This window comes from Cucurbita pepo, chromosome LG04 (assembly GCF_002806865.2).
Source record: "Cucurbita pepo subsp. pepo cultivar mu-cu-16 chromosome LG04, ASM280686v2, whole genome shotgun sequence".
In the NCBI taxonomy this organism is placed as follows: Eukaryota; Viridiplantae; Streptophyta; class Magnoliopsida; order Cucurbitales; family Cucurbitaceae; genus Cucurbita; species Cucurbita pepo.
In genome coordinates, this window is record NC_036641.1 from 6,447,662 (window position 1) to 6,458,003 (window position 10,342).

At 43.0% G+C, this 10,342-nt stretch overlaps 2 protein-coding genes across 2 annotated transcripts; both read right to left on the reverse strand.

Moving 5' to 3' along the window:
- Positions 1 to 1,244: 1,244 nt before the first annotated feature.
- On the reverse strand, positions 1,245 to 2,087 carry LOC111792912. Its single transcript, XM_023674537.1, has one exon. It carries the CDS (start codon positions 2,085 to 2,087, stop codon positions 1,245 to 1,247), a length of 843 nt encoding a protein of 280 aa, XP_023530305.1.
- Positions 2,088 to 5,199: 3,112 nt separating this feature from the next.
- On the reverse strand, positions 5,200 to 10,132 carry LOC111792411 (nitrate regulatory gene2 protein-like). Its single transcript, XM_023673842.1, has 4 exons — positions 8,346 to 10,132; positions 7,998 to 8,173; positions 6,525 to 6,748; positions 5,200 to 6,440 (listed from the first exon to the last, which is right to left on the reverse strand). Exons 1-4 carry the CDS (start codon positions 9,412 to 9,414, stop codon positions 5,705 to 5,707), a joined length of 2,205 nt encoding a protein of 734 aa, XP_023529610.1. The 5' UTR covers positions 9,415 to 10,132; the 3' UTR covers positions 5,200 to 5,704.
- Between the last annotated feature and the right edge of the window lie 210 nt (positions 10,133 to 10,342).

The following is a 10,342-nucleotide window of genomic DNA, read 5'->3' on the forward strand; positions in this document are numbered from 1 at the left end:
ACCGTGAGACTTACGGCGATATATAATGGGCCAAAGTGAACAATATCTACTAATGGTGGGTTTGGGCTGTTACACATGGTATCAGAGCCAGACATTGGGCGATGTGCCAACGAGGACTCTGGGCTCCCAAAGGGGTGGATTGTGAGATCCCACATTGGTTGGAGAGAGGAACGAAATATTTCTTATAAATGTGTGGAAAGCTCTCTCTAGTAGATGTGTTTTAAAACCATGAGGCGGATGACGATACGTAACATGCCAAAGCGGACAATATCTGCTACTGGTGGGCTTGGGCTGTTACAAATGGTATCAGAGCCAAACACCGAGCGTTGTGCCAATGAGGACGCTGGACTCCCGCGGGGGTAGATTGTGAGACCCACATCAGTTGAAGAGGGAAACGAAGCATTCCTTATAAACGTGTGGAAACCACTCCCTAGTAGACGCGTTTTAAAACCGTGAGGCTGACGGTGATACGTAACGGGTCAAAGTGGACAATATCTACTAGCTGTGAGCTTGGGCTGTTACAAATGGTATCAGAGCCAGACACTAGGTGGTGTGCCAGCGAGGAAGTTGGGCTCCCAATGGGGTGGATTGGATTGTGAGACCCCACATCGGTTGAAGAGGAGAACGAAGCATTCCTTATAAACGTGTGGAAACCTCTCCCTAGTAGACACGTTTTAAAACCGTGAGGTTGACAGCAGTACGTAACAAGCCAAAATAAACAATAGCGGTAGCCTCATAGATATGAAGTTAGTCAACCATGTGAATTTTTATGCCATTGTTGAGACAACTAGAATCTTAATAGTTGTCAATGATGCTGATTCAAGGTACCTAATTTTCATCATTAGTTGACCAATCAAACAATGATTTCACCAAAACTTTAGCTCGGAAAAAGTTACTTAATGATTACTACTTCTACGACACACCACTCGGTGTCTGGCTCTGATACCATTTGTAACAGCCCAAGCCCACCGCTAGTAGATATTATCCACTTTCACCCGTTACGTATTGCCATCAGTTTCACAGTTTTATAACACGTCTATTAGGGAGCGGTTTCTACATCCTTACGAAGAATACTTCGTTCTCCTCTACAACCGACGTTATGAGAAAATTAGAGACCAGGAAGATCATGGAGAAGCCATAATTTGAGAGAAAAGTTTGTATATTTACTATGTTTTTTATACAATCTACAAAAATGGGTACTCATGGGATTGGCCATGATACCACTACTCTATGAAATCTCTAGCTTAATGGTTGAAGATGTTGAGAAGTGATACTCTTGTTTTAATTAGGCGCCTATATAGAGCCTCAAGATCACCTTCAAGTTCTTCAATGTTTGAACCAAATGTCTTCAATGAGCTCTGCAAGTTCTCAACTTGAACAAAGAAATCAAATTTCTTTGTTTTTTGACTTGTAATTGAATGTAATGCAGCATCCACCAATGCCACTTCGTTTCTTCTTGTTTCTTCACCTTCACAGGCTACCCTTTTGGGTTGCACAAGCTTCGAAACTATAGACCACCGGCTCGAACTCGATGGAAACTTCGGTCCTGCCACGAAAGACAACAAGGCTTCGATCACGTTGTGACCGACTACTTCGGCTCGTTTCAATGAGCTAACAATGGCAGGAGTGGCTTCACTTTTCTCACAAACTTTGTTTTCATTTGCCTTCAAGACTTTGTAGATTGTTTTCTTTATTAACTTCCTAGAACTTAAGCATTTCTGAAGCTCACTTGCTATGAACATTTCGCCTTTTCTTCGGCGTAAAACCGACTCGAGTTCATTCACACATTCTTTTGTCTGCAACAAGGCATCCTTGGCTATGTCACACAAATCCAAGAGCCTAATAGATCCTTCGAGTAACTCGTCGATCGAGTTCTTATCGCTCTCTTCAATGATATCATGTTGAGTGAGAGGCAACATAAGTAGCTTATCAATACAATGATGCAAATCTTGAAGGCCATTTAGTTTATGGCATAGCTCGGATGATGTTGCTTCTGAGGAGGCCTTGTTCAAGCTGCGTAAACGCTCGTCGACTTGATCGACGAACGGGTGTGGCTTGGAAGGCAAGCTGTTGGAGCGAATATGCATCTTTTTTTGTTGATTGGAAGCTTTGAAGAAGTTTAGTTTATGATCCTTTTTGTGGGATTAGGGGAGTTTATATATAGGCAAGGGAAAGGGGACAGAAGGAACCTCAAGAACATTATTGAAGAGATGAAGAAATAAAACAGAATCTTGAAGCTTTATGATTGTAATATGGATCTGAAACATCATATCAGCTGTGTTTTTGCTTGTCTCCCTACTACCAATGCCAAAGCTGGCCTGTTTTTGTATCATTTTGGTACCCATATTCATGCATTTGATACTATAATGAGGTGTATGATATGTGGTTTTGTTTAGAAGGGGTATTAGTTTACTGAAAGACAGCCTCTTCTGCAGAAAAGCTTGTCTCCTCCACCCCATGCATAGGCTGTTGGATCTTCTTTGTTCTTCGTGTTCTTCATCTAGATTGAGAGTGTGAGTTGTGTGATCTTAATAAAAGCATGCTAACAAGTTGGACGAACGATGGCATCTGACTAATTGCAAGAGTTAATTTTTACGGGCCAGCTCATGTTTAAAATGAAAATGAGTCGTATATCTGAAGTGTTTCTTCACGAACAAGATCAATAGTTGCCCACTTCTCCAAAAATGTGGGATCTCACAATCCAGAGGTTTCCATCTCCTTATAAAAAATGCTTCGTTCTCCTCTCCAACCAATGTGGGATCTCATAATCTACCCTCTTTGGGGGCCCAGGGTTCTCGTTGGCACACTGTTCGATGTCTGGCTCTAATACTATATGTTTTGTTCTCCTCTCCAACCAAGGTGAGATCTCACAATCCAGAGGTTTCCACCCTCTTATAAGGAATGTTTCGTTCTCCTCTCCAACCAATGTGGGATCTCATAATCTACCCTCCTTGGGGGCCAGTGTTCCCCTCGTTCTTCTCTCCAACCAATGTGGGATCTCATAATCTACCCTCCTTGGGGGCCCAGGGTTCTCGTTGGCACACTGTTCGATGTCTGGCTCTAATACTATATGTTTTGTTCTCCTCTCCAACCAAGGTGAGATCTCACAATCCAGAGGTTTCCACCCTCTTATAAGGAATGTTTCGTTCTCCTCTCCAACCAATGTGGGATCTCATAATCTACCCTCCTTGGGGGCCAGTGTTCCCCTCGTTCTTCTCTCCAACCAATGTGGGATCTCATAATCTACCCTCCTTGGGGGCCAGTGTTCCCCCTGGCACACTGTTCGATGTCTGGCTCTAATACTATATGTTTTGTTCTCCTCTCCAACCAATGTGGGATCTCACAATCTACCCAGTGTTCCCCCTCGTTCTCCTCTCCAACCAATGTGGGATCTCATAATCTACCCTCCTTGAGGGCCAGTGTTCCCCCTGGCACACTGTTCGATGTCTGGCTCTAATACTATATGTTTTGTTCTCCTCTCCAACCAATGTGGGATCTCACAATCTACCCAGTGTTCCCCCTCGTTCTCCTCTCCAACCAATGTGGGATCTCATAATCTACCCTCCTTGAGGGCCAGTGTTCCCCCTGGCACACTGTTCGATGTCTGGCTCTAATACTATATGTTTTGTTCTCCTCTCCAACCAATGTGGGATCTCACAATCTACCCTCCTTGGGGGCCCAGTGTTCTCGCTGGCACACTGTTCGATGTCTGGCTCTAATACTATATGCTTTGTTGTCCTCTCCAACCAACGTGGGATCTCACCATTAAGAGGTTTTCACCCCCTTATAAGGAATGTTTCGTTCTCCTCTCCAACCAATGTGGAATTTCACAATCCACCCCCTTTAGGGCCCAGTGTTCTCATTGGCACGTCACTCCCCTCAAAGCTTTAAAATGCGTCTACTAGTGAGAGGTTTCCACAGCCTTATAAGAAATATTTTGTTCCCCTCTCTAACCAATGCGTGATCTCATAGGTAATACAAATGCACAAACTTTAATGTGAGACCCGAGTAAAAAAGAGGTACATGAAAGAACTAAGACCATATCCGTATGAGAGTGATCTTAAGAATATGATGGTTAAGAAAGGTTTATAAGAATTGAAAGCTACTATATACATGCACTTTTCTTTTTAGTGGCTCAATCAGAAAAGCTCCAAAGTTAAGCGTCCTTAGTTTGGAGTAATCCTATGTTGAGTGACCTCTTAGAAAATTTCGTAGTAAGCACGTGTGTGAAATAGTCTTGACTCTTAGAAGCGATAAGTAGATAACATAGTCACATAACTGGAGATGTAAGGATCACCGAGGCCACCATATGTTGAATCCAAATTCCGATTCCTTAGCATGGACATATTATTTTAGACTTTATCCTGAAAAAATCCTATTGATATAATTAGGTATGTCTGCGGGGCGGGACGGAAACGACGATGCCTCCTATTTCAATCCTCGTCGCTACAAAATTCTCCATTTATTTTTGGGATAGAGAAGGGTGAATTAGCTCGGATCAAGTTCCCACACGGGATTTTTCCGATCTTTTTATATTTTTTTTTTAAATATATTAATTTTAAATATTTGTTAAGGGATAATTTACATTTTTCAACTCAATTTCTAAATATGATCACGAATTTGACGGGTCAAAGTCAGAATAAGGAATATAATCCTCGTCTTCGGTCCCATGAAAAATTTCTCTCCACCTGTTTGGAGCGGGTTCAAACGAATTAAATGGACGTATCTAAATATAATCTAGACGACATTCATGTTTGGAACAAATGTCACTATTATTTATGATTAATGGGAAGAAAAACCAAACCAACCAAACCAAGATCTTACCTACCTAAGACGACAACGTTTGTTTGCTTTTCACTATGCTTAGATATTTAAATTGCACGTGCCACTGTATTTATTATGTTTTTTTTACAAATTTTTAATAAAAATATGTGGAAGAAAATGAAATTTTTAAAATAACTATTTTAAAAAAATAATAATAAAGGGAGAAAATTACCCACAAGAATTCGATCCTTGCAAATTCTCCGTCGAAACTCACCTCCCTGATCCGAAAATAAAGGAGGAATTTCGCGAGAACGGGAAATGAAACAGGTGGCAGGAATGACTTTCCCGTCCCTACCCTATCCCGTGGACGTGGACATCTATATCAGTAACATTGATCTACAAAAAGCTCATCAAACTCTCACAGAAGGCGGGAGCTAACTTGAGACAAACAATCGATTTAGTGAATCGAAAATGCCCAACAAATGAACTTATCCGATAAATTACTTGGAGCTCATATAGTCCATGCCGGATTAATCGAGCAAATGAAAAGCTCTTCAAAAGAAGCAAACTAACGACTATTACCAACTTTTACACGAATTACTCGTAACACAAATCCATGAAACTACTATCGAGATTCTCCGAACCATCAGTGAAACCACTTTGAGAAATGCTCTACTTTTACTCAGTTTCTGTCCATTCAACAAGCTTTCCATTGAACAAGGCTTTTCATTCGACTCCGCTTTCACCCGACAATGAAAGATTAACGCCCATTTCCTCGAACATCATCCCGAGCATTCGAGTGATAACTCACTGAAACAATCAGATATCGAACAGTCGAGCTCGGGTCGTAATGGCTGCTGTGTAGCTTAGCAGGAGGCTAGCTCTGTGACTGAGCTGAAAAGTTTCATTTCTTGAACATTTGGAACAAATAAGCAGAGTTTCATACACTTATAGGACTCTTTCCAGCTCGATTCAATCGTTCTTCCTTGGTTCGTCGTAAAAGCTCTTCATACACTTTCATCGAATCTGCAGTGAACCTCTCCATCGCCTCGAAAACGCGTTGCACACTCGATTGCAGGCTAACATGGCTCATCTCATTTTGATACACAGCATTTCCAGAAGCTGAGAGACGTTTTTCATCTCTCGAAACCATCAACGTCTTCTTGTCCAATGCCTGAATCTGTTTCTGTATCTTTTGGTCGTCTCGGTCGAAGTTTCGAACCTTTGCCATCATTCTCTGTCGCGTTATTAGCTTATCGTGTTCCCAAATTTGAAGCATCCTCGTACTAAACACACGCATAGAATCGATCACTTCCTTCTCGGATACGCTATCCAAAGCCTGTGACCACTGGTTACAGATCACAAACACCGGGGGCGCACCAATTCGTCCCGGTGAGAAGGGAGCTAAGCCGTCCGGCGTGTCCTCAGGTTCAAACAGAAGACACTTCAGAAGCCAATTATTCAAGACTCTAACATACCCCTTTTGTGCACTGATCCAACTAGAGAAGCTGATTGTCCAGTTTAGAAGCTCATGCTCAAGCTCCTTGGTTGCTTCGAGATGAGCTTCGTTATCGTTACATTTACCCGATCCGATCGTACCGAAACTTTTTGATTCACTGATCGCTTTGTACTGAGCACGATGGCAATCGAGCATAGACCGCCACATCCTGGTTAATCTGAAATAACAGTAATTGACATGTATCATCGAAGAAATGAACCAAGGAACGTAACTTCGTTTCGATACGAGGAATTAGACTTACCCGTGAATTAGTTCATTCAGTTGTGGCCATAATTCTTCGTCCCTGATCTTGTTTATTGTCATGGATATCTTGTCAACCACCTGAATGGCTACTCTTATCTTGGTAGATAGGCTCCTCACTGAAGTTCGAGTGGTATCAACTTCATGAGCTTCGGCGCCCTTCGCATCTAAGCGTTTCAGCTTTCGATACTTCCTTTCGTGAACTACCCGCATCTTTTCTTCCGCCTAACAAGATTTAACCACAGAAATTTTGAGCAAAAGTTGTCCGCTTTGGCCCGTTATATATCGTCATCAGCCTCACGATTTTAAAACGCGTCTACCAGGGAGAGGTTTCCACACCCTTATAAGGAATGTTTCGTTCTCGTCTCCAACCAATGTGGGATCTCATAACCTACCCCCTTGGAGGCCCAGCGTCCTCGCTGGCACACTGTTCGGTGTCGGGCTCTGATATCATTTGTAACAGCTCAAGTCCACTGCTAGTAGATATTGTCCGTTTTAGCCCATTACGTATCGTCATCAGTCTCACGATTTTAAAACGCATCTACTAGAGAGAGGTTTCCACACCCTTATAAGGAATGCTACGTTCTCCTCTCCCACTAATGTGGGATCTCACAATCCACCCACGTAGGAGGCCCAACGTCTCGCTGGCACACCGCTCGGTGTCTGGCTCTAATACCATTTGTAACAGCTCAAGTCCACTGCTAGTAGATATTGTCCGTTTTAGCCCATTACGTATCGTCATCAGTCTCACGATTTTAAAACGCATCTACTAGAGAGAGGTTTCCACACCCTTATAAGGAATGCTACGTTCTCCTCTCCCACTAATGTGGGATCTCACAATCCACCCACATAGGAGGCCCAGCGTCCTCGCTGGCACACCGCTCGGTGTCTGGCTCTAATACCATTTGTAACAGCTCAAGTCCACTGCTAGTAGATATTGTCCGTTTTAGCCCATTACGTATCGTCGTCAGCCTCACGATTTTAAAACGCATCTACTAGAGAGAGGTTTCCACACCCTTATAAGGAATGCTACGTTCTCCTCTCCCACTAATGTGGGATCTCACAATCCACCCACATAGGAGGCCCAGCGTCCTCGCTGGCACACCGCTCGGTGTCTGGCTCTAATACCATTTGTAACAGCCCAAGTCCACCGCTAGCAAATATTGTCCACTTTGGTCCGTTACTTAACGTCGTTAGGCTCACTGTTTTAAAACGCATCTACTAGGGAGAGGTTTCCACACCCTTGTAAGGAATGCTTCATTCCCTCTCCAACCAATGTGGGATCTCACAATCCACCCTGTAGAAGTCCCAGCGTCCTCGCTGGCACACCACTCGGTGTCTGTCTCTAATACTATTTGTAACCGTCCAAGCCCACCGCTAGCAGATATTGTCCGTTATAGCCCATTACGTATCACTGTCAGGCTCACGGTTTCAAAAGCTTTGTAAGGCGCCCAAATGGCTTAGTGTATCATACCTTAACTTCATTGTAGAGTTTCTTCTCCCAAAGATGCAATTTCCTTAACGTAGAAGACAGATTCCCAGAGGCCATCCCAAACTCTTCTATGTAACCAAATTCAGCAGAAGACGTTGAAGGATCGACGCTCTTCGAAACCGAAGGAGCAACATGAACATGCGAGTTCTTCGACGAAACTGCGAGTTTAAACAGGTAACAAGAGCAGAAACCCAGTTTAAGAACAAATATCCATCTAAAACTAGACAAGAACAAGCAAAAGTAATCCAATATGTTCAAGTTTCATTCTACATAAACACATTGCTTGTAAGTAGCCAGAATTCTAATGGATCTGAGCTATATGATACTCACCATGTTTCTGCTGATAGGGAAGCTTCCCAGCCTCCAGCATTTTCGCCGTTTCGTTACCGGACTCCGACGCCCTCTCGAACTGAGCCTCAATTTCTCTAGCAACCTCATAGACCTCTTGTGAACCAGGCTTGCTCTGGTGGAGTTCATGTTTAACAGCATCATCCTCAGCTGCAGCGCTTGGCCTTGATTGGGAAAGCATGGCGTTTGTATCATCACTACCATGCTCATCTCCTGCAGCTATCTTCGAGCCCGTTCCACCGCCATCGTCGATGAATTTCGGGCTTCCATTTACCTCCTTAACAACCTCATGTTGGTTACCCTCATCTTCCAATTCAGGAATCCCCTCTTCTTCCCTCACCTCCTTCAAATCCTGGTTTGGTGTGTTAGCACTATAATACTTCTCATATGTCTCAAATGGGTTCAAGAAGTCCCAAGCTGAGGGCCTTGGCGGTGAAGGTGGCGGCGGCAGAGGCGGCGGCGACAAGCCTGAACCTCCGGCAGATGACATTGAACCATAGCCACCGTCTTGAGGATAACCATAATAAGGATAAGGGTAATGCCCTGAAAAAGAAGACGACTCACCGGCATGATAAACCTTCTCCGGACTCATAGGCCTCTGCTCATACACAACAGAGGGTGTCATTGATTTCCTCATATAATTCATATGCATAAACCCTCCACGACCGCCGCTTCCGCCGCCGGGATACGAGCCAAAACGTTCTTGTTCCGGCATCATATAACCCATATGACCGTCGTGCGGCGGGACAAAAGGAGGGGAGTGATCAAAATCATGAAGAGAATCAGATTCATCATCAGAATCGGAGTGACAGAGATGGTGAGGAGGAGAGACAGAATCATCAATAACAGAGCCACCATTCCCAACTGAATCAACACTCTCTTCAATGAAATTATGCAATGAATGACCAATCCCTTTAAGGGAATGAATATACGCCATGTGAGCTTCGGCAAGTGAGTATCTAAGATGAATCGCTTCATCTAGAAACGCACAACGCTCACGACAGAGCGCCACCGCCGGAAGATCATCGACCTTAGAGCTAGAACAGCCCATCCACACAGCGTTGTAGATGGCGCAAACCAAAGATTACTCAAATGGGTTTCACCAAAAGGTGAAGAAAAACAAACCCATTAACTCAAAACACACAAAAACCCACACAAAATCAAACCCCAGCAAAACCCAATTGAACTTCTGCCCTTTTCCTTTAATGGGTCAGTGACAAAAACATAACCCAATCCGGATTCGGCAAGAAGAAGAAGAAAGAAACGAAAAAATGAGAAGGCAGTGAGGGAATCTTTTGCCAGCGGAGAGTTTGTCGTCAATCGTCCGCTTCTAACAGTAAGAGAAAGTGAGTGAGTGAGCGAGTGAGCTTTTTGTTTGTGCGTTGGTGTATGCCAAAATGGAAAGATCAATTCTCGTGAATGCTTCCATGAACGCCATTAAAACCCATTTTAAAACTCCAATGGGATTGAAAAACACAGCGACAATGAAGAACAAGAACAAGAACATGAAGAACATGAAGAACAAACACAGATGATCAGAATTCACAATTCAGGGCTATAATATAACGCAACAAATCCGTAATTCCTTTTTCCTTTTCCCCTTTTCTTTACCCAACTTTTGCTTTTACGGGATTTCGAATTTTCAATCAAATTATCCAAATATTCTTCAGTCCAAAGAGTTCTTCCATAGCTATTAAAGTTGTGTGAGCTTAGGCTGGCAAGTGCAGCAGGAAAATGGGGGGCGAGAAAACAGAGGAATTGGGTGTTTGGTTCCAGAGAAAATTTTTGGCGTCCATTGAAATTCCGAAAATGCCCTTCCTGTTAAAGAACCGTTTTTATTTTTTTTTTAACTTTTTCTTTTTTTCGGTGTAATTAATAAAAATTGTGGACCCTATGGTTTTTAATTTACATAAATTTTATTTATTTTCCGTTACTTAACATTAATAATTTAAAATTTTCCCTATTTTTACATTAAAAGA

Bases quoted from the DNA above. Each gene is read 5' to 3' on its own strand.
- LOC111792912 (XM_023674537.1), bottom strand. From the start codon at position 2,087: ATGCATATTCGCTCCAACAGCTTGCCTTCCAAGCCACACCCGTTCGTC.
- LOC111792411 (XM_023673842.1), bottom strand. From the start codon at position 9,414: ATGGGCTGTTCTAGCTCTAAGGTCGATGATCTTCCGGCGGTGGCGCTC. The intron at 8,174-8,345 runs GTGAGTATCATA...TTAAACTCGCAG, and splicing joins TCCCTATCAGCAGAAACATG to TTTCGTCGAAGAACTCGCAT. The intron at 6,441-6,524 runs GTAAGTCTAATT...CTGTTATTTCAG, and splicing joins CTGAATGAACTAATTCACGG to ATTAACCAGGATGTGGCGGT.